General features: G+C 37.2%; 1 protein-coding gene across 3 annotated transcripts in view; it reads left to right on the forward strand.

The window, feature by feature from the left end:
- The window catches only part of LOC119546480, a 55,060-nt gene continuing 30,738 nt past the window's right edge, over positions 1–24,322 (forward strand). The window contains exons 1-2 of one of the 3 annotated variants that reach the window (XM_037852770.1): positions 1–79; positions 6,710–7,547. In XM_037852770.1, the coding sequence (XP_037708698.1) occupies positions 7,100–7,547 (448 nt within the window). In that variant the 5' untranslated portion in view covers positions 1–79; positions 6,710–7,099. Of the gene's footprint in view, positions 80–114; positions 1,057–6,709; positions 7,548–24,322 lie in introns of those variants that run through there. The other 2 variants (XM_037852772.1, XM_037852771.1) reach the window with 2 other exon arrangements.

Raw genomic sequence — 24,322 nt, forward strand, 5'->3', positions numbered from 1 at the left:
GATCTCAGTATTGTGACGGCAACCAGGGGCTGCGGAAGTGCCACACACTCGCGACCTCGAGTCTTTTTCGCGCACAACGGTAAATCGAGTGGGTCAGGCGGTTTTCCGCGTTTTCCGTGTTTTCCCTGCTGTTTTCCAACGCAGGAAAAGGCGTAATTTTGAAGTGCGTTAACGAGCGGCGAGAAGATTCGCCCGGAAAAAGGGGCTTTTCAATTGTACCCCGCGGAGTGAATAAAGGAAAACAACAATAGAAATTTAAATATTCATGAACAGTGTCGATTGTCATCAATTGTGTGTGTGTGTGTGTGTGCAAAGAGTGTGTGTGGTTTTTCACATCGCAACCGACAAACATTGCCGAGGACATTTCCCGCTCCTTCTGCCAATCATTTAGCAGGCGACATGGAACGTCATTGTCAATCAGCAAACAGGAAAAAACAATAACAACTAACAAACAACAAACAACAAACAGCAGATAACAATAACAATAACCAACTGTGTGTCAAATGTCAGCCGCATAAAACTAGGATTTTGCATACTTAATATGTACTCTTAACATGCAACTGCAATTAGGCATGTTTAAATGCGTGGGGCGGGCATGGGTTTATTTTCTGGGCTAAAAACAAAACCAGCCAATTGACAGTTGACATTTGTAACGGATTAACCATGAAATTAAGCCCCCTAATCGCTTACTCGCTCGTGCGTGTCCATAAAACTGTCAAAATGAATAAATAAACTGTCAATTGCAACCAGCCCTTTGGCGCCGCAAAGTATGCAGCCAAATGTGCCGGGTTCCCACTCGAAAGCAAAAGCAAACATCGAACATTGAGCATTGAACATTGAACACTGAACACACACACCTCCTTTCGTCCTTCGTCCTTCGTGTGATTTATGCTCAGCCAGGCGTGCAAATAGAAGAGCGGGCAGGTCCTGCTTTTATGCCCCAAGTGAGGTCGCAAAAATGACGCGAAAATCGTCAAGCAATTTCACCCGATTTTTTTTTTATATGAGATAGATAAGGCACACGGAAAAATAATAGCAAATATAATTTATTGTGAAGTAAGTGGGATAACTAAGGCTATTTTTGAAGTACAGCTGTGGAAAGTTATCATGGCTTAAAATAAAAAGAAAAGGCTTTTTGAAATATTTCGTAGGCACTTTAGAATTATATAGTATTATACATTTTTAAAGACCCATGTATATCAGTTGCCATTAAATCATTAATTTTTAAAGCTTTGTAAGCCCAATTATTAAATTAATATTTCTAAAACTAATACTAATGCTACTCTATTCACTACATACTCAAACGAACAATATTACTTAAACCTCATAAATTTAATTACAAAATATTTGTTTAATATTGGCTAATAACTCTTCTAAATCCCAGCCTGTTTTTTTGTTTTACCAATGAATTTATGGTATTTATATAAATGCTAAAGAGAAATAAATCTAATAAAATCTTGCTGGCTAAAACTAATGAGGACTTTCACATGAACTGATTAAATTAGCTAGGGAAATTACCATGCTGTTTATTCAATCGCAGTAAAAATCAAACAAATCATTGAGATGCCTAATTAGATATACCATTTATATATTTTTTTTTGCCGTGTAAATGTGTGTTTTAGGCCTAGACCGAAATGTGGCCCAAACATGCAATCCAGCGCCCTGATGATGGCTTTAATGCCAGCTCTTTGGGCCATGTACAAGTGCAGGAAAGTGCTCGAGTTTGTTCCGCACTGGTTTTTGTTTGGTTTGGTTTGGTTTGGTTGGGGCGAGTTGTGTGTTTCTGGTTTTGAGGGTCCAAAGAGTTGTTCGCGCTTTTGCTGCCACTGGATTAGCCGGCTTTTAAAAAGTTGCTCGTTCGCTAGCAGCAACTGTAGTTGCATAAATCCTAATTAAATTCGCCCCTTAAAGGGCCACCACATTTGCAGTGAAATGGGAAACCCCTTGGGGCTCTAAAAATAGGCATTTCCACGAAACACGAGTCAACCTCGAATTTTCCTTTTTAATTAGACACATTTTAAACACACTTCTGCAATTACACAGTCAACGAATCGCCTGGCAATAATGTCATTTTAAGGCTCTCTTGACTCATAAGATAATTAAAAACGGCGTGGAAAACAAAACAAGAAATCTCATTTACCAGGCCATACATCTTGGCAAAGTCGGAAAAAGGTGTCCCGACTGGTTTTTGGTTGGCTGTGTCCTTGTTTTTTGGCCCGACTTACGATTGACACCTGACTATTCACCTGACTTTGTTGGCAAGGACTTTTGTTCTGGCTGTCAAGCAATCAATCAAACGCAGCAAGGACACTCGGGCTCTCCTTCGATGGGTTTTAATCCGCCCTCTTGCCCCAAAAACTTTGCCGTCTTCATCCTTCGGCGCGCCGAAAATTAAAATTCTTCAATGTGAGGAAAGGCATAAAAATGTATCAAATATATATGAAAAGGCTGTCAAGGGTCGAATAAATAATGCAAAAAGGGAAATCGTCTTTTTATCCCCCGCGGCCTGGGGCGGCTCCAAAAAAAAAAGTTCCATCCTTAAGGTCTGGCTATGCAAACCGCATGAATTTAAGCCGAAGAATTTTAGCCAGAATTCGGGCAACATTTTCAACTCTAATGGAGTGTGAATCCACACAAATATACCTAGGTATATATGTATGTGTACAAGCCGAGGTCCTGGGTCACCTAATCACATTGAAAGCTTAACGCCCGCCCAAGGACATATCCTGAATAATGAACACCATTGTCGGCTGTTTGGGTGGCATTTTGAGTTTCAGTTTCCGCTTCAGATGGGGTTTCCCGAGCATCCAGGTGGCCACTTTTTGGCTAGCTGGCTAATGACCGTGGCTGGCCCAAAAGGGAGCATCAATAATTCAATGGCAACTTTGAATGCGCTTCGAGCGCATTACATTTAATCAGAATTCATATAGGGGGGCTTAGTGCGCCAAGTACTTGTGCGATTCTGTGTGATTGTTTATGCTAATAATTCATAAACACGCGCCTGTGAAAAGCCTAGACACACAGATACATACAAATACATACACGCAGGCCAGCAGATGAAATCTTGTAGAATAAGGCTTATTGGCAGACATCCTGCCCCAAGCTCCTTGTATCCCCACATCTTGCAACATTTGGGATCTGCGACCAAGCCGCTTAGCTTTAGATATACACCAAAGGAAAAAGGAATAGGTTAGGGATAATTTTACATACTATATAAAGCATTATTGCACTTGTTTTAAGCCATGTTTGCAAAAAAAACCATATAAAAGTTCAACAAGTAATTAAGTGCTCTACAGGATGCTTTCATTTTTATTTAATTGCGTACAGCTTTTTTAATTGTGTTTTGTTTTGTGGTCAAGTGAGGTAAATTGTATATTTAACATGTTAAATTAAATCATTAATTAAATGCCATTAGGGTAATGGCTGGAAAGAACCCGATGTATGAGGTATAATATACTTTTTGTTATCGAATTTGTTTGGTAAATTCCCCAGCAATATGATAGTATCATGGCTTAGGTAATAATCTAATATATTATATATATTATTTTGGAAATAGATATGATAGATATTTTTCCTTTGTGTACAGAGGGGACTTAGATGATGGCAAGAGCAAAGCTCATAGGTGGCCTCCCCAAGCTGTTGGCCTCACTTTGTGGTCTATGCTGGCATGCCAGGATAATAAAATGTTGCCAGGACTCACGTCTACTCTCTACTCGTCCTGCTCCTGCTACTCACATACATACATATGTGTCCTGGAACATTCCGGCTGCATCTGTTACCGCAGGGCCAAGAAGAAAGAACAGGTTTTAATCTTTATGAAGCATATTTCATATCGTTTTTGGAACGCTTTTTTATGACTGCCCGGACGGGTCTTCTTTTCGACATTATTAAAGGGCATTTTATTGATTGGTTCGCCGGGGTTTCCTGTGGGGAATCCCCCGGCAGGTGGAGTCGCTTGATTAAAGTTCATTTTACGTGCGGTGGTTTATATCAGGGACCCAAAAAAAAAGAATGGGTGATTTGGTTTAAGAAGGGGGGCAAATTATTTCCGGCTGATGCTTCCTCTTTGTCATTTAAAAGTTGTGCTTCCTTTTTGCCGCTTTTTCATTGAGGTTACAAATTCTTTTTAAATAAATATTTAATATCTACCCTTAAACTTCATAGAACAAATTTACTTTATCAAGAGGAAACTTAATGAGTTCTTAAATATTATTTTTAGAGTATATCGTATAGATCAAAGTTTAATCCTTTCGTTGGGAAACTTTTTAATTGTTTTATTTTGCCCCTTCCTGGATTTATACTTTATAAAAATTAATGAAGTTTACGGGTGTTTAATTTTTATTTTAGACCTTGAAGAAAACTTTTTGCAGAAAAAAGTGTGCTAAAGAAAACTTGAAGTATTTTTTATTGAAATCATAAGATTGGTGGTAGGTAAATGGTAAATTTAAATACAAGGAAAGTACAAATTAAACTATAATTTGTAATTGGTCATAGAACTTGGGAAGAGTGATATACTTTGTATTAAATGTAAATTAAATATCTATAGTTATATGTGATAGCTGTGAGGTTCTAAGTTTTCTTACCTTCTTTTTTTAGCAGTATTTCTGTCATCCTCTTTAGCAAATCTCAGGTACTCCCATTTTCTTACCTCCAGCTTAGTTTCCCATTAATCCCAGCAATTTCAGTCTAAGCGCTAGCCATTATAATTACACTTGCCAACACAACACACACTTGGCTAATCAGCGGATAACCCAGAGACATTCATTTCCTGCCCCGCCTCCAAATCCTAGAACTATTTATTTATTGTTCGGTTCAAGTGCAAGGCAATAAATCTGTGGCGAAGTTTTGTGTGTGTTGAATTTCATTTTCTGTATCATTAATTACGATGGTTTGTTTAAAGAATGGCCACACAGACCGCCATCGCCGTTCGGCGACCATTCGATAATAAATCATTTACCTTGCAGTCGAATAAAAGTGAAAGTGAGAGGATACAGGAGCAAACAGGGTCAATGGGAAAATAAGCCAAGACCTCTGTGTTTGTTATACGTTTTTTTTTGCTTTGTTTGTTTTGCCAATTTTTTTGTATTATTTCGTTTTGTTTCGTTTTGTTGGCAACTGATAAGGATTAAGGGCATTGACAAAGGAATGCAGAGCAGCAAGGACATGGACAGGTCAGGGCGTTGCTGCACAACACAAACTGCAAAGCTGCAACCTCAATGGAATTCAACCTCCAACCTCACCCTGCCGGCGGCTCACCCTGCGTATACGTAACAAAACGAGCCACGAATGCAATTAAATTAGACTAACAGCAAATGGCCAAGAGAGCCTGCGGGAAAGGTGGGGGGGGGGGATCAGTTGTTCAAGAGATAGAAATGGCCACGTAAACGGGTGTGCAAAAGGAAACTGGCAAAAGGACCCTGCCACAGAGAAATGGTGAAACAAACTGTCGAAGGACGTGGGAGAGGTGCTCCTGGGGGCAAAGTGGAGTCAACTGGAGTGCAGGGAAAGTGGCAGCTAAAATGGCCAAACAGCAACTTTGCCATCATCGAAAGTAAAAGTGTTGACGTGCTGAGCAACAGGCGGCAGCTTAAAAAAAAAGGACACACCAAAATATTGGCTCCTTTGGACTAGCTTTTTAAGCTAGCCACCAAAATGATTGGAAATTTTAGTGCAAGCGTAGTTGCTGAGGTGTCTGGATTAGTTGTACAAATAGTGCCATAAAGCTCTCTACTATTCAGCTCTGAAACAGTTTCAACTTAAATATACAAAATTGCTGCGGGGTCTTTACCAAACCACACATTAAATTATATATAAACACATTCAGCAAGTTTTATTAACATTTATTTAATACTGCTGTTTTGACCATCCAAGCATGCCAGGCATTTTAAGCTTTTTGCTTACTGTGCAATATTTTTGTTTAGAAGAACAAACAAATATTTACAAATATTTAAGTGCGTCATAGCACTAACAATTAAAATACATAGCAGTTAAGATTCTAGATACACTGATAAGGAAATGGAATAGTACAATTAAATAACTGCATATTGAATTAAATAGACGATTTAAATATTTGAACTAAGTACAAACACATATTATTCCATACTAAACATAGAAATTTGCACGACTAAATCTGAAAATATTTAAATCAAGGTAGAAAATATTAGTTTTGATGTTAGTCATATTATATATTATATTATATTTTACATATTTATTAAACATTCAATTAAAACACTCAAATCTTTAAGTGTATTACAATTGCTTAATTAAATATTTTCATATATAAAGTAAATAAAAACCGCAATAAATGAAAAGCCTAATACAAAATATTTAAAGTGAATATGAAATCCTTGGACTACGTTTTTAAACAGTGTACCTAAAAAAGCAAATCAAAATAGTATTTCCCACATTTTTTCTTGCTTTTACCTAACAATCAGAGACATGTTGCCTTCGGGGCTTCCATAAATCCACACAGGAAAGGGATATCTTGATTGCTGCAAGGGGCAGGAAAAAATAGTATAAGCATTAAATGGCCAAGCATTTTAGACTCAAGAAGCTTTAAGCCACACAGAGAACCCTTTAGATCCGAATATCTTCATCGGTCTTCCCACCCAGTTTTTTGTTTTCCCCCCCTCCAAATCGAACATGTTGCTGCGGGGTTGATACAACAGAAAGTGATTGCTTCATTGCTTATTTTTCCTGTGCACTGAAGCAAACTAAAGGTAAACTTAAAGTGAACTGAGATAAAACCGAGAACAGCAGCCGAGTCATAAAAACACCAACGGCAACAGCAAGCCAGCCGAATATTGCTGCTGTGAGTTTGTGATTAAATGTTTCATCGACGGCTAGCGAAAAAGTAAAAGTTTAAGTAAGCATAAAACAAAATATAATAGCAACAACAGCGAATGGCGCATTATGCTGCTAAAGCCGACAACGACGGCGGCAGCAGAAGCAGCAACAGCAACAGCAGCAGCAGCAACATTAGCAGCAGCAACACCAGTAACGGCAGCAACATCAGCACTTAAATGCAGCAACAAGAAAAATCAGCTGAAAACTGGCAAATAAAACTCAACGACAGGCAAAAACTATTAAATCTCGCTGGATGCCTGCGGCAATAGTTCTTGTTAAACAACACAGGCAGCAGCAGGAGCAGCAGCAGCAGCAACAGAAGGAGCAGGACCAACAGCAACATCGGCAACAGGAGGGGCAACAAATTTGCAATATAAATTTATGCGGATTTTTGCGTCGCAGCGGCGCCGACGACGTCGACGTCATCGAATCGCGTAGCCCAGGCCATGCTGCTGATGTCGACGTCCCAGCAGCAACATCAACGGCAGCAACAGCAACAGCAGCAGCAGCAGCAACAAGCAGCAGTAGCGTACCAGCAGCAACATCATCAGCAGCAGCAGCAGCAGCAGCAGCAACAACAAGGGCAGCGGCGACGACGCGAGCAGTTATTATAATAATGGCGTTAGTTGTTAGCATAATACAGCAAAAACAACCATCGGAACAGCAGCAACAACAATCGCTACTCTGGCCATTCTATAACGGTAAGTGCTCTTGCCCTTTCAGCGGATCTGCCACTTTTTTGGCCTTTGACCTGGCTACATTTTTGTAGGCGAAATTCGCATGGAACACAGCTAAAGCTGCTGAAAAATGGGGATTACAAATCATTTATATATGTGCTTAAAAGTATGCAATAAGAAATTCTGAAAGATGCTACTTTTTTACGGCATACTTTTGGACATCTTATTAAATGATTTGAAAACTCTCAGTATTTGTTAAGATTTATTTACTTGAAGGCTTAAAAAAATTCTATTCAAATAGGATTAAGGTAATCAATATTTTAAGGGAACCTTCAGAAAGTTTAAAAGTATGCAATAATAAATTCTGAAAGATGCCACTTTTTTACTGCATACTTTTGGACATCTTATTAAATGATTTTAAAACTCTCAGTATTTGCTTAGATGAATAAATCTAAAAAAAAAAATCTTTAAAAAAATAAGATTAAGGTAATCAATATGTTGGATTTTATAAAATTTTTTAACGAAATGTTACAAAAATATAATTTTACAAAGCTCCGTATTCGGTATAGAAATTTGACCGAAGCGCGTTACTGTAGCACCCTAGTTCCATTCTAATTATTCAATTTTTTTTTTAATTTATGGTAAAATTAAATAGAAATAGCTTTTCCAAATAGCTAGACCTAATAAAAAGGACATCTCTGTTCGAGCTCTGCACTTTCCTATCTGTTTGCTCTACTACTTGAACTTTTTGCCTCTGCTTTTATGGCTAAAAAAGGGAAAGCGGCGGAAAAGCGGGGTAATGCTGTATTGCATACTTTTAGCTGCTGCCATAATATTTCAGAGCAATGCAAATTATGTTTACGTGCGTGGAAAATAGCTAAAATGGCCGCCGTCCATTCAGCCCCCACAAAAGTGTGCTAAAAGTATGCTTTTAATAGTTCAAATTGCATTTAATGCATAATGCAGAAAATTGCTCACAACGGGAGTGGCAGCAACATCTGCAGCAGCCATAACAGCAATAACACGATCCATTCATTTGTTTCGCGTTCATGCTGAGCAATTTGTAAATAATTAATTTTCCAGCATAAAATTCCTCTGACGAGTGGTGCCTTTTTTTGTTTCGTTTCTACATGCTTAAAGTTTTCCAGGGTTTTGCGGTTAATTTGAAATTTTTTCTAGTTGCTGTTGGTGATATAAAAGCTATTTGTTTTGTTTCGTTTCCATATGTTTAAAGTTCTCCAGGATTTTGTGGTTAATTTGAAATTTTCTAGCTGCAGGCGGTGATATGAAAGTTATTTGTTGTAATGCGGTTAGCATTTAATGTACATACTTTTTTAAAACATTTTTATGCTGTATTGCGCTAAGTGTTTAATAAATATTTTACATTTTTTTGTTGTGCAAAAATAAATGTGGTAACCAAGGCAATTGTAATTAGAGTTAAATGTAAGAATGTGGAGATAAAAACAGCTTTTTGTTTCAATTTATCCTTGTGATTGAAATTTAAATTTTTGTTCTTAAATATAACCAATTTAAATATATTTAAAAGTTAAATCTACAAAATATGAATAAATACAATAATGGGATAGGGAAATTTCTATTATCTTTTGCACCGAAATGAAATTTGATATTTCCTATGTACCCTTAATAATACGTTTGTACCTAACCAATATTTTATAATTGACAATTGCAGTTCAAAAGTTAACAAGCTCTATTACATTTGTAGAATTTAAATACAACGTTTGATATTAGGTAAATTGTTGCCTACAACAGAAAGTATATTCCTATGGTTACAAATATTTAGTAATTAATTTTGTCATCAATATTAGGTACGCTACAGTTTGTAACTTTCCAATATGGGATAATTAATCAATTGCAGCTCAAAAGTTTCCAAGCCTCATTGCATTTGTAGAATTTAAGTACAACACTAGATAATTAGGTAAATGATTACCTTCTGTAGTTACAAATATTTCATAATTAATTTTGTCATCAATTCTAGGTACCTTACCATTTTCCCACGCACACAAGGACCCATTTGGAATTTCACACAATTTCAGTTGGAGAAATATTTGACAGTTTTCCCCATCTTGTGTTTATCTCTTTCTGAGTGATGGAAACTGATTGCCTTCAGCTGCTGGGGATATGCATTGCATTTGCTTGAGGACGTGTCAAACGAAATTGAATTCCAGAGACACATTTCTAGGCAGCATTAGTATCCTTTCCCTGGTGCCATTTCCCATTCCGCATGGGTCAATATTTAATATTTACACGAACGTTTTCCGGGCTTTCCAGGAAAAGCCTGCCGCCCGTCTGCCACTCATCCGCTCGGATTGTTTCACCCATATTGGCATAATTATCTTCTGCATCATCATGCTGGGAAAACTTCTTAAATGCGTGTGAGTTTGCTAGGAGCATGAGCTGAGTTTTCCCAACCCCTTGACCCCATCGTCACCCTACCATCACCATTTTCCGACTGCAGTTGTCTGCGTTCTGCGGCTGCTGATTTATGGCCGGGCTCATTGTCTAGTTTTGGCTTAAATCCCCTCTACTCCCAACTGCCCCTTTTTTTGCTCCGCCAATTGTCTGCGGTTCTACCGCAATAATCTTGTTTTATTAGTCTCCAGCGTAATTTTTCTACAGTTTGTTCTTTTTCTGCAATGGTTTTGGTTTTGGTTCTGGTTTTGGTCTGGCATTTTCCTTTGTTTTTCCTTGGCTTTTCCCTCACTTTTCCAATCTTTCTTTTATTTTCTATTTTTTTTTGCGGCTATTTCCTCTTGCGGCTTGCACTCTGGGGGATTTCCCGTTGGCATTGCCGTTGGCCCGACTTGTTTTATTTCCTATTCCTGTTTTATTTGCCCACCATCTTATCTCATAAATAATTCATTAATATTTTTCAATTGATTTATCCCCCAGTCCCGAATTTGTCAATGGCCAAACGAGTTTCCTTTCAATCCCCAATCCCCAATCCTCAATCCCCGAGCTTTATGTCCGGGAAATCCTGGCGAGAAGAAAGTGGCGAAAGTCGGAGAAACGGAAAGTGGAACATTAGACGAGTTTGTTTGTTTAAGCAGGACGCTTAAAGTTGGCCAAGTTTCGCTAGGGGAAAAGTTTCCATATTCTGCCGCCACTTAGAGGTTGATCTTGAGCAGCCAAGTTTTCTCACACACAAGTGCTGCTTTTTGAACCGCTGGCCTGCAGGTCATAAATACATTTGTTTAATCACCGAAAAGGTCCGGCCGGCAAATGACCAAATCTACAGAAATTGTTGCTCACAAAGTGGCGGACGAAATTTTCAACTAATTAATGAAATTTATGTCGGTCAACTTTTCAACGTTAGTCAACGGAAAATGCGAGGAAAATGAGGCCATCGTGGCAGCTAATTAAATGCAATTAGAACGACCTTGGGAGGGGGGGAGGGTTGGTTGTCTAATGGCGGACTATTGAGAAACAGATAGTTGTAGGCCCACCCGGAATTATGTGAAAGCCCCTGAAAGTTTGCCCAAAGGAAGTTTGTTTGCTGCTGATGGCAGCGGAATCTGTAAAATTTATAAATCAATATAAAAGTCTTTGCAGTTGTGCGGAGCTCTGCAATTTCCTCGAGTTATTAAGCTTGATTAGGGCATAAATTCGCTTCGATTTTACTTGGGACCCTGCTTCTATTCAATTAGTTCTGAATAGTTGCAGCTTTTGCACACTTTATAGTTATGGCCTTCGATTTGGTTAATTTGTGTTGGGTCGCTTGGGAAATACTCCGTGTCCTAGTAATTAACAAAAATACTTTTCCGTGCCTGCCAGCAATTTTCATATTAATATTTAAATACTTTGTAAAATAAAAGATGATTACACTCATACACAAATGGAATAAACATCGGCATATTAAATTCAATATTTCTTATTTCATATATAAATTTAATTTAAGAACATTAAATTCAATACAAGGCAGTTTAAATTTCGTGACAAATGGATACAATATCAATCAAGGTAGAAAATATTAGATACATTGTTTGGCATATCTAAGTAAATCATTAAGCTTAAAATCATTAAGTTAACTATCAAAAGTTTTTGACTTTGCTATGTTTTGAAATATCAAATTCTTAATTTAACAAATATAGTTAATTTAAAGATTTCAAATCTGTAATTTAATATGAAGTTTTTATTTGTAATGACCTAAAATATAAAATAAATATTACAAAATTCACACCTAATATTTTTAAAGATTATTTAAATACTTTTAAATTAGGTCACGCTTTTTTGTATTTGGTTCGTATATTAAATCCGAAATTTTGAATTCAATATTCAGATATTTATTTTACTTCTCCATTTCTGTATCAGTGTAGTTCCCCTTCTATCAGTATGAAATGGAAGGTCTTTACTAATTTAAGTCAAGACCTGTGGCAAACTTCCGTCTCCATTTCGCCGACCTTGTTAGCAATTTGCCACTAGTTCAAGGTTCTTTTCACGCTGCCATTTTTTGGGCCCTGCTCACCTCCCCTTCGAGTACACTCTTAATTTGACAGGTGTGCTGCGAATTCATCTCAGAAATTCAACTAATTAACACGTTCTAAAAACATGTGTTGCTCGTTGGTTTGTTTGTTAGTTGTGTGTCCTTGCCGTGTTGCCATGAAATTAATTTCCAACCATGTGCAGCACTTTCGGCAGCCAAAAAGTTGCCTGTTCGTATGAGTAAATGTCAAAAACTTTGCCATCGACAAGAACTTAATTATGTAAAGCCTGGGTATAAAAATAAAACTAAAATACAGTCAGGTAGTGGATATGGCACTATATGTTTTGCGACTAGAAGGAGGTTGAGTGGTTGCACAGGGTGCAGGATGGTTGGTCTGGTGTACCCTTATAGGGCTGCCATGAATTTTTGAAACAAGCTCATAGCCGAGCGACACAAAAAAAAAAGTCAAAAATATAGGTGGGAAATACAATATTGGGTAGAGTGCATCCTGCGAGGCGGCGAGCTGTACATCCTGCCGCACATCCCAACACATCCTGGCCGCATCCTGGCGGCAAACCAGGACCCAAAGCTAAACGGCGACCATTACCGCGACGTCGAGTAGGAAATAACTTGTGGTGGAACGGGGTTCCGAGGTTTCGAGAGTCATGGGTTTCTGGAGTCCCGGGTTCCCGGGTTCCGAGGGGTAAAATTAGGTCAATTGCGTATACGACGCGTTGTGAATCCAGCATCCTGTCTACCAGTTAGTATATGTGTGTTGTGCAGGTCCTGCGACCAGGATAGCCTGGTGTTGTTCATTTTCGCTTTAGTTTTTTGCCACTTCTTCCCTTTGCGGATTGTCAACGTAATGTGGCTGCTATATATGCATGAATACATATCCACAGCTGCGGTCAAGTTAATAGGGATAACCGACTAATGCGGTCAAGGATATTGGAATCACTCAGGCTATTAGGTTTAATAGAAATAAATAACTTTTAAAATTAAGGTAGACTTTTAAACATATTTTTTTGATATTTATTTCCTTTCCTAATTGTATATTTAAGGCACTAGTCACGATTTATATTATTTATTTTTATAATTTTTCTTGTTTCCATATTATCCTTTCTTAAAAAAAAAAAACAAAAAGTTAAAAAGTAACGTAGCATATATTAAATAAATGTTTAATTTAGAGATACATTAATGTAGCTTAATTATATAGCCCTTGTTATTTAGGATTATATACATACATCAGATTAACCTTAATACATAATTGAAAGTAAGTACATAATTAAAGTAATGTGAAATTTCAAATATGTTAGAGCCGAGCTAACAGGTTACACTATTCCAAACTTTCTTTCAACAAACCAGGTGTATACTTAAATATAAATAGTATTCGCCTCAGTGATTTCTCAAGGACTACTACTTATTCCACCGCAATTGTGCGTGCGTACAAATTTCCTCTATAGCCGCATTCAGCGACAAGGGAAACGGTAGATAAATTTAAGCAAAACTTGCTCGCATTGCCCCGAAAGTTGTTGGCCAAACTTGAGCATATAATTTAAGCGCCGAGCGAAAAATATCCAACTTGGGCAACTTACTTAAGGCCCATAACACACTCGAACAGAAAATGTAAACTTTGGCCTGCTTAAAACTACAAGGAAAAATTAAATTTGGCCAGAGGAAAAAGAGGGAAAATGAAAGAAACGAAATGAACCAGGCCCGACTGGAGTGAAAATGGGAATGGAAAATGGGAAATGGAAAATGCCGAAGCAAAAGACGCCTCGCCGGGCAAAAACTCCGCTAATAATGCGAAACTTTATTAATTTGCTCTACGCTGCAGCTGCCGGCAGGAAGAAAAGGCTGCGGAGCTGAATTTACAGCTTGCTAATTTGGTTAATTTGGTTTTCTAGTAATTTTCCCCCATTGGAGCGTCGGCTGTGCAATTTTCACTTTCCTTTTTTTACCCCAGCTCAGACCCCAATTTTGCGGCTATTTGCATTCGGGCTCTCTCTCCTCTTTTTACACTCGCCTATCTGCCCCGCATATTTTCGCAGTCTGCGATGCATTTCATTAATTAAATTGCAATTTCTAGCTGCGTTTTTTTCAACCTCCCCTCGCCCCAAAAATAACGTTTTTCTCATGTTAATTTTGTACTCAGTCTGGCGGTATTTTTTACAGCTGGGATTTTTCGGTTTTTTCCCACTAGTTTTTCAACACACCACACTCTTCATTTGCTTCATATTCTTTGTGAATTTTTGTTGGTTAATCTCTTTTTTGGTCACCCACGCTTGTGTTTTTTTTAGAGAATATTATTTTTAAATAAGTCTTAGTGCATTTCCCTTTTTTGATGAGCCAGATTTTCCCCGGCCAAAGGGAAACATTGCTTTGACACGAAAATTGCATTTACTGGGGGGGTTTTAATTTTAAGCTCCCTACCCAATATATATATATAGAGGCCAACCAATTAAATATGACCTGTTGTGAAAACAAGCTCGTTGAACGTCATCAAAAGTCAGCGAAATCAAAGCCACTTCCTCTTGCCAACAGTGCGTATGAGTGATGGCCTTTCAACTTGTGCCTTTTCAAAACTTTACCATTGGCATTCGAGTTGTTGAAATTGAACCACAGGCATCTGTGGCGCTTGAAGGCCAAAAATACATGACAGCCAATTAGCAAACGATTTGTTTGACTTACGGTTAACGAATATAGGCGAATGTTCGAGTCGTCAAAAGCTTTTAACCAAAAGAAGCAAAACCTTTCAGGCTCGAAATGCCACATTTCCGCTATCGATTTGGCTTTTACTTGCTACGTTTTTGCCCCCTCCGAATGCCTTTTTATATTTTCCTGCTTGCAAAGAAAACGGGACTGATGTGCAGAATCCCTCAGAAAGAACTTCATGTGGACTAAAGCAACCTTGTAACCGTAACATAAATATTTTGCAAGACCAACAAAGGTTCTGCTACACAGGGAAAAAACTGCTTGATTTATTTGAGATATTTTATTTAAGGTCAAGTATCTATTTCTCAATTCTCCAACTTTTATCTTATATTATCTTAGGATGATTAAAGTTCATATTTTTGTTTTCAAAAAGTATATGTTTTTACGAGTGTAGTAAAACACACGTGTTGGCAGAGAACATGCCACAAAAGTCATTCAACCACAAAAGTTTTTGGCGTCAGCGCCACCGACTGCGGAATTAGTTGTGCAAGTATAAAAATTCACACATCAGCTGCAGTGCATAAGCCGCAAAAAAAGGGAAAAAAAGCAATATTGCAACGTGCAGAATATCTAGCATGGATATTATATTTAAATTCTGCATGCTGTTATATAAGTCGGCCAAAAAGCCAAGAGATTTATTTTAAAATTTCATTCACTTTTATAAGTAGACTTCTGGATAAATTGAATTTTCAAGAAACTTATATTATCAAAATATTATTATTTATCTTTAATTGTTCTGTATTCTTGTTCATATTCTTATTAAATTATATATGTTGTTATATAAAATGGCCAAAAAGCCAAGATATTTATTTTAGAATTTCACTCACTTTTATAAGTAGATTTCTGGATGAATATGAAATATGAAATGCACCCAAAATATTATTACTCAACTTGGATTGTTCTGTATTCTTATTTCAATATTCCAAGTTAAGATTCTTATAAAAATAAAAATGTATTGCAATGCCATATCTATTTTATAAAGTAAATATAAATATAAATATTTATATAATAGTATATATGTATATATATATCTTTAACTGTTTTTTATACTTTTTTTAGTATTCCAAGTTAAGGTCCTTTAAAAAATAAAAATGTATTGTAATAGGATATCTATTTCATAAAGTAAACATAAATATATAACTTAAATAATTTTTTTACTTTAAATACTTTACTTTACTTTACTTAAATACTTATTTTTACTTTATGAAATTGTAACTAATATTAAAAAATTATGTTACATCTATTTACAAAACCAATTCACAGGAAAATTCAAACATTTAGTCATGATAAGATTTTCTTCAAGGAATATACCCTTTGTTGTTTAGAGTAGAGGGAACGCCTAATAATAATTTGCATTTACTGCTGTTGCCATGTGGTTCGCCCCAATGCCTCTGCAGAATCAGGTGCGAGTGCTGCAGCAGCATCTGAGGCACAAGCAGCAGCAACAGCTACAGCAGCAACATCTAGTGGCAGCAGCAACATCGGTGGCAAAGGCACAAGCAAAAGCAGCAGATGCCGCATTAATTGCGCCCGGCCAAAATACAGACAGCACATCATTTGTGTCAGCATTTCGTGCGGGCTGGAAAAGCTGGAAAAGCAACAGGGGGCGGGGCGAAAAAGGAAAAGCGGCCCACAGCCAGCGGGCAAAGCAACAACAGCTAAACAGGCCAAATACAAATGCTAAACATACGGATACAAGCCAACACACACACACACAAACACTTTGCATTGCGGCAATAAAATAAATTGCAGACAAAAAATAAAAAAGCGAGCCCCAGGAAAATAAGGAATGAAAACATATGTTAGCCGGCACACATATGAAAAAGAGAAAACTATTTGCCGGGGAAATGCTGAAATGGGAAATACGCTTTGCAGTAAAGGTTCCACAAATTACGCTTGTGCGGGGTGTTTTTTGGTTCGGGGGGTTTGATTTGATATTTATCAGGGTTTTTAGTATTACATTTAGAGGGGACAAAAGACAGGAAGTCGAGGGCTTACATTTAAATGATAAGAATGGAAGTGTGGGCATGTGGGAGTTAAATGAATTAATGGGGCAGCTGATGAAGTCATCAGCAGCATTATCATTTGGATGATGGATTGGGCACTAAGCAAAAATCCCCAAGAGAGGGCTCTTCAAAAAGTTCAAGGAAATGTTTCTATTTACGGAAAAAGATTAAATAGAAATACATTTGTCATTATATTTTTTTTTTCCATTTTCGTATGCATCATCTCAAATTAACAAACAAATTTGAAGACTTTATCTAAAGCGCTTGAAATCCGAATAAATGTATTTAAGTGTGACTTTAAAATTTGTTCCAATTTTCCTAACAACTTTTGGCACTTGTCAAAGAGTTTATTCAGTGATAACTTAAACTTGAACCCGATGATCTCTTCTCTACGTGAAGTCAACTTGTTATGCTGATTAAGAATCAACATCTTGGCTTGCTCTAAGATGTCCTTTCTTATACACCCACATTAGTATGTCTCCTACACTATGGGCACCAAAGGCAAGGCAAATATAGACATACATATATATATATACGTTTGCAGTGCAAACAAGTGCAGCTTTAGCTTTTCCGTATTTCGTAGCTTTTCCAGCTCAGCCAGCCGCTTTTCTGCTTTTCTATTTATTTTTATCTGCTGCGCCGAGCTTAAAATAAATAAAAATACTTGTAATGCGCGTACATCTGAAAATCGTTATAGTGCCCTGCTGCTCGGTATCTCTTACACACTTTTACACAGAGAAAAACAAATTGTTTCTAATGGTATGCGAATAAAATAAAATATCTCTAAAGTTAGATTAATTTTAGTGTTTGTGGAAATTGTACCTAGAACCCTTCATTTTAATGAGGTACCTAATATGGTGATATAATAGATAATAACCTAGATAAATAAATAATACAAATGAGTACTTTATGTCATTATTGTATCATTGCAAAGGGAGTAATGTATAAATGATATTAAATATATAAATGTCTTTCCTTCTACCCATTTCTACGCGAACTACTTTCTGTGCCTTTAAAGTATCTATATCCTTTAGATCCCAAAAGAACGATCGGAAAATATTACAAACTTTTTTTCAAATATATCGCCGGTGTTATTTGACACTCTAACTTATACTTTTAGAAATAAAATTTTTTAAATATTTCAAAATTTTTAAATATGTTTTTAGAAAAACGGACTACTATATAATTAAGCGGCTATAGGAAGGATCACAATATGAATGTCTACACAATACAAAAATTGTTTTATTTAGCTTTCGGCAAGACTTATTCGCTAGTAAATTGAAATGTAACATTATTTTAATATTTCTGTGATTATATGTATATTTTCTAATCTCGAAAAGCTCTGTATATACATTGCTGCTATAGGAACGACCTGCAAGACTTTATAAACTTCTGCTTGCCGTCCTTTCTTGTTTTTTTTGAGTTAAACAAGTTTTAAAATTTTGTATATTTTGATCCTTATTTTTTTCTGTGTATATCCTTGTCATTTTTTTCCGCTTTTCCGGCGGCTGGCTCTTCTGTTTTTCATCGTCTTGTTGCCGTCGTTTTTCGTGCATTTTAAGGCAAAAATGGAATTGCTTTTGGCCATCTGCGAGTGTGTGAGTACGCCCGAGCATAGAGACTTGCGGTTGGCCAGAAAAGAGATTTGCCAGCGTTGCAGGCTTGCTTAACCCAAAAGTGCAATGTTTGCAAGGATGCCCATCGCTAACAAACAACGCCCACCGCCCCCCATTCATGTGTGTGTCAGTCAAACAGACATTGTAGCCCTGTCTTGTTGGCTGCATTTCATTTTTGTGGCGCAAGGACATCGAAATGCCTGCGGCTGTCTGTGGCACACACAACATAAATTTGCTTAAAGATTGACCAAAAACAACGACCAAAAAAACTGATGTAAAATGCAGGCAAAATACGAGTACACAAGGGGGCAAAATGGAGACGCAGTCGTAGACACAAATAGACTAAAGGTCAGAACCCGGATAATTTTGGGCACGAGATGGAAAATCCATGGCACACACTTCGGGGCAGACTGTCTGGGTTCGTCGGGTCTGATTGTTTGCAAATGAACTTTAAGCCACTTGCCCTCGACCACGCCCCCCGTTCGCCCCTTTTCTATTCATTTCAATTTTCTTAGCTTCCGTTTCCATGCAACTCTTTGTCCTTTTATTAACACATTCTCCTTGGAATTGTCGTTGGGGGTTTTTTATGGCCCTCGCCAAAGGGTTCCAGGATAACACAGCAGGCAAAACATTAGATCTGATTATATTGCACTGCATGTCAGCTGTCCAATTTGCCCAAGTAAATTGTTTGCTTTCGCTCTGAGAAAATTAACGAACATGCTAAATTTAAGGATAATCTAATAAAAATAGTGGTTAGATAGCTATATTTGCCAGTCCAATTGAAATCACTACAGGAATTCATCTTAAAATAGTCTGTCACCCAGAATAAATTCAAATACTCACAGGTTAAATAAATAAGCAACAGTAATAAACATTTATAAATTATTTAAATTATTAAAGATCGTAATCATAATGAACTTTATTTTTAATAAAAAAAATATAAATATAAGAAATAATCATTATTTTTCAGTTTTATACTAATTTTAAATTATAAATGTGAGGGAACTTTGGAATCTCCTCGAGTTGCTGGGACTTAAGAAGTGTTTTTTTTCACAGAAGTGAATTAAAATTCTGTAGCTACCCTTAGCATTTTTAAATTATTAATTTTAATTTTCTCAAAACAAAAAATTGAAAATAACAATAACCAATTAAAAACAATTGACAGGAAAAATGTCCTTCAGAAGCATTTACTAGAAAATTTCTCCTAAACTTAAACAAATAATTTTTTATATTTAATAGTCCTGAAGAGCCTTCCTGGAAGTTCTTTTCTTTGACGCATTTCCCAACAATTTGAGTTACGACCCCAGAACCATTTTGTACGTGCATTTCAAGTTAACTTCCTTGTTTTTCTTGTTTTTTCCTTTAAGAACCTGACCTTTCCTGTTGCTCCAGTTGTTTTCTTTGGCCCAAATTTCTAGTGGCTGACCATCTGTTTGCATTTGTATCCAAATAGTTTGGGTAAAAGTTATAATTTGTTTGATACAAAATTGTTTGCCTTTCTCTAATGCGAGCCCAAGCGAAATAAAAAAAACAAAATTCTTTCTGCGATAGTTTAATGATTCATGATTGGAAAGTTAAGTTTATGCAGCTCATGATTTGTGTCGGTAGTTGGAACTAATTTATAACACTCCCGACACCGCTCTCAGAATGGATAAGAAAAGTCAGGAAAAGTTAGCCAAGAGTTGCAAAGAAGAGTTAAAAAATAAATAAAATTTAGTAGTAGGAGAGATAATTAATAGGTGGCGAAGGAGGATCAATAAGTTATGGCCAGCATAAATCTACGCAATTTATAATGCGTTTTCTTTATTTTTTGCCCACTCAGCGGCAAATAACTTTCGAATTCATCTTGTTCTCAGTACAATTTTGCAGACGAGGGCAGGTTTAAAGGAATGTTTTTAAAGAAAAATAAAACAAATGGCCAGGGAATTGGCCAGGAGGTCCTCTTGCCTGGCTCCCAGGTCGTCTCCTTGGCCTCTGATTACCTGGCAAATGCCAGGCCACATCAATCAATCGAGGCGGCAAAGTTTTATGCAACTTTCTGGTCCGTTGCGGTGTCTAACCAAGCCAATTAATTTGTGGTTTACATGCCATTCCGCTCGTCAATAAATAAATGCCGCCCACCGCCCCGATTTCCGCACTTCTGCCCCATTGCACACCCTCGGGCATTTCAATAGGCACCCGAAGAGCAGGGCAGCCCATAAATAATGGAAATCAACATTGCAAATTTCCACAAAGAAATTTCAATGGCTGGGGCAAAAAAAAAAAAAATTTTCCCGTTGGTTATATGGCTTACATCGCTGTACATTTCACAGTTCTTAATTTTGCGGGCAGCAACGTTTACGCATTGAATCGATTTTTTTTTCCGACTTTTTGCAACAACAATAATTGGCACAAAACTTTTGATTAAGGCCCTTTTTTCGGTTTAATTAACTGTTTTGTCTTTGTTCGCGAACGCGTGTTTGAGGCGATTGAATGGATGGAATGTTGTGATTTCGAACGAAAAAAAACCCATTGAGGCGAATACACTGAAATAATATTTAAGATATAACAAAATGGCGCACAAGCATCCTGTAAATCTCCTTCCCTAAGTTTTCTTTTTAAAAATACTTACAAAGGATCCGTTAGTATATTCGGATAAAATTTTCTTATTTAAAATATATTGCTGCATACTTTTAGACACCTTTAAAAACATGTTATTTTTAAGCCCCAGTGAATTCGGCGGTTTATCATGTAATCTATTATATTAAACCCTTAATAAATAACCACAGACATCAAAATATGATCTGAGTGAAATTGTCCTATTATAAATATTTAAAAAGGATCCTTAAGTATTTTCGGAACAAACTTCCTGATATTAAATAAATTGCCGCATACTTTTAGATACCTTTACGAACATGATACTTTAAAACCCTAGTGATTTCGACGGCTTATTATGTAAACTATTATATTAAACCGTTAATAACAGACATCAAAATATTTGTTTCTAGTGCACAAGTATCTGATCTAAGTGAAAATTTGTGCTGATTATGAGTTTTGAACTGGGGGACCATGAAGCTCATTAGGGAGTTGGGTCTTTTTGGGGTGGCCAGTGGCATGCCGCACTTAAATTTTTTCCTGCGGTAATCTGCCAGTGCATTTAGCTCTCAGCAGTGGCCATCATCAGCTTTCCTCAGTTTTCCTCAGCTTTCCTCGGCTTTCCTTGGCCGTTTAATGCAGTCCAGAGAGCACTCGAGTAGTGGAAGAAAATGCTCGAGGGGTGGCCAAGAGGACGGGCCCTCTCACGGAAAAGTTGCAGTTGACACCATCTTATGAAATTTGTTTCTTTTTCTCCCATTTCTGACTTGACATCGTTTTGGCCGCTGCTGGCACTTGAGGTCCTTCTTATCCCATCCCCTCTTCATTTCTTTTTCTATGTCCTTACTGTGTAATGTGAATATTCGTGCGGACATTGCTGCCAGCCCCAACAAAAGGCAATGTCGCAGCATAAATCCTGGCCAAGCCAGCTCCTCATCCTTCTTCTTGGCCTTCCTGCTAAGCGTTTTTGTTTAACTTTACACTTGACCCCCGAAATGGCCAGCTTCAGTTGCCTTGGATTTATGCTTGCGTATTTTTTGGCTGTCTGCGAGGAATTTTGTAAAATTTCCAGGTTGATCTATGCATTTACAGACTGCCACAGTTTTTGTTTGTCTAAGATATTTTTTTTTTCTAAGCTAAAGGCCAAAAATTCTTTGAGGAGTATTTTAAAGAATTTTGTAAAAGGTGCATTTTGAATGTAATTTTTAGGAAGGATAATATACTGGTTTTTGATTATTTTGTGGTTGATATTGGCAGCACATTTGAACATGTGATTTATGATACTCAAGTCGGTTTTATTGATTTTTTTGTATTTTAATTTAACATGAGAACCTGCTCAATATTGAAATCGGAAAAGAAACTCTCAACTTTTAAGACATGTACTTTTACCACCATCATCTGCTGCCACTAAACGCAAATAAATTGACTTCCAAAAGCCTTTTCTAAAAACAGCAACGTTGTAATTTTGGTGACAGTAAAATATTATAAGTGAAAGCCAAAGCTGAGAAGAGAAAGCAAAAAACACATATACGTTATATAGATCATGAATCTTTTTTATTGCAAATTAAGGATTAGCAAGTGGGAAAGTGTCAGCTCGTTGGCATATACGTTTTATGTTTATGAGGTCAGCTAAGAGCGAGGGCGGGCTTATGGCCAATAAGTATTGAAAACCGAGAAGGGGTTTGACCTTTTCGTGTTGCCATAATTCTTGACTCACTCTTTGTTTAGATGGGTGTGGTCGGGCCGAAGAACCCACTACACAGCAGCGTCCGAGAGTCGGCAAACAAATCTGTTTAATTAAGGCGAGAGGCCACTCCACTCCGGCCAAGACAAGACCCGCCGCCACCATGGCCACCATGGCCACCATGGCCACCACCTCCTCCGGTTTATCTCGCTCCGGGCTCTTTGGCTCCGTGTGAGCGATGAGGTGTTGGTTAGCCTTTGGGCCAGGCAAATTGCTTGGTCAGTTCTTTGAGGCCGGCAAACACACTCACACACCCCGAAGAGTTCATTTCAGTCAAGGATGTGCCCGACGATGGGCCATCAAGGGAATCAGGGGTATCAGGGGATCAGGGGCGATGGCTGGGTGCCAGAGCGATAATTTGTTGCCAGCCAGTCGCAACCTCTCGTAACTTAGGTGCTGCCAAAAAAACAGAAGCTCAATTTATAAATGAAATCGTTTCGTTGCCTTTTCCACCACACGCAGAGAAATATGTTGGGTTAGGAATATGTTAAAGACTTCCAATCAGCCATCAAAAGGTAGGAATAAATATAAGCAAGACATTTTTGTAGGCCTTCTATTTCTACCACCACCCTCAGTATTTAAACTAATTTAAATCAGTATTACGTTTTTAAAAAATAGTGTTACCATAAGGAAATTAAAAACATATATTTAAAAAACTTAAAAATATTATTTAATTTTTTAAATGGATTTGTTTTAAAATAATCATATGTTGGTGTACTCAAAATATTGATAAAAAGTTATAATCTTAAACATTTTTTTATCAATCAAATAATTTTAAGAATTACTTAAAATCTAAGAGTATTTTTAATCAACTGATGCAAATGTTTTTTAATAAAAACCAAGTCAATACTTTAGATTTTTTGTTTTTCCATCACTTGCTGCATTCACCTTTATTTTGTTAAAGGATTGTTTTATTATTTAGGCCTAGTATTCAACCTAACTAAAAGTCGTCCAAAACCAAAAATTGTATATGAAAAAAACGTCACAAAAATGTTGGGACGTTTTTTTTATATGAACTTTTTGGTTTTTGGACGACATTTTGTTAGGTTGAATACTAGGCCTTAATGTACTCTTAATCAACAAAATTAAAGGCTTTTAATATAAAGCAAAGCATTATTTTAGATTTTCTTTTGTTTATCCATCTTTTAAGCAATGACCTCCATTTTTTAATGGATTATTTTGAGTGTACTCCCCCCAACAGCCTCTGCACCCCTCGTCCCAGCTTTATCCTCCTGCGTTCCGCCTCTTTTGAGCGAGATTTGAATTTCTTTTTGTGTTACTTATCGCCTTGATAGATACACTTGGGTCCATTTGATTGCTTTGATGTATGGCTAAGAGAAACGGCTACCGAGAGGGAAACTCTTGGAGAATAGTGAGAGAAAGGTCGTCGAGGCGTCTTTGATTTGTTGCGGGCTCAATGCACTTGAATTTGTTTGCCTTTGAAGTCGGCACATTAGTTTCGTTTCGGCTGATTTGAAAGCCTTACAGTTTTTCCTTCTTTATTTGCTTTCACTTCGAAATGAACTCTTTTTCACATTCGAATTTTCCTGCTGCAGAGGAGCAGAGCAACAGTTCCGCAGACCGCAGGAAATGCATTGGCTAATCTATTTAAGTCATCGTACATGGTGACGTTACCCCTTCCCCTAAAGTAAAGTATATCAAATCCCCCTGACTCCCTCTTCCCAATAAGTTTCTGGCCAACA

Source organism: Drosophila subpulchrella, chromosome 2L (genome assembly GCF_014743375.2).
Source record: "Drosophila subpulchrella strain 33 F10 #4 breed RU33 chromosome 2L, RU_Dsub_v1.1 Primary Assembly, whole genome shotgun sequence".
In the NCBI taxonomy this organism is placed as follows: Eukaryota; Metazoa; Arthropoda; class Insecta; order Diptera; family Drosophilidae; genus Drosophila; species Drosophila subpulchrella.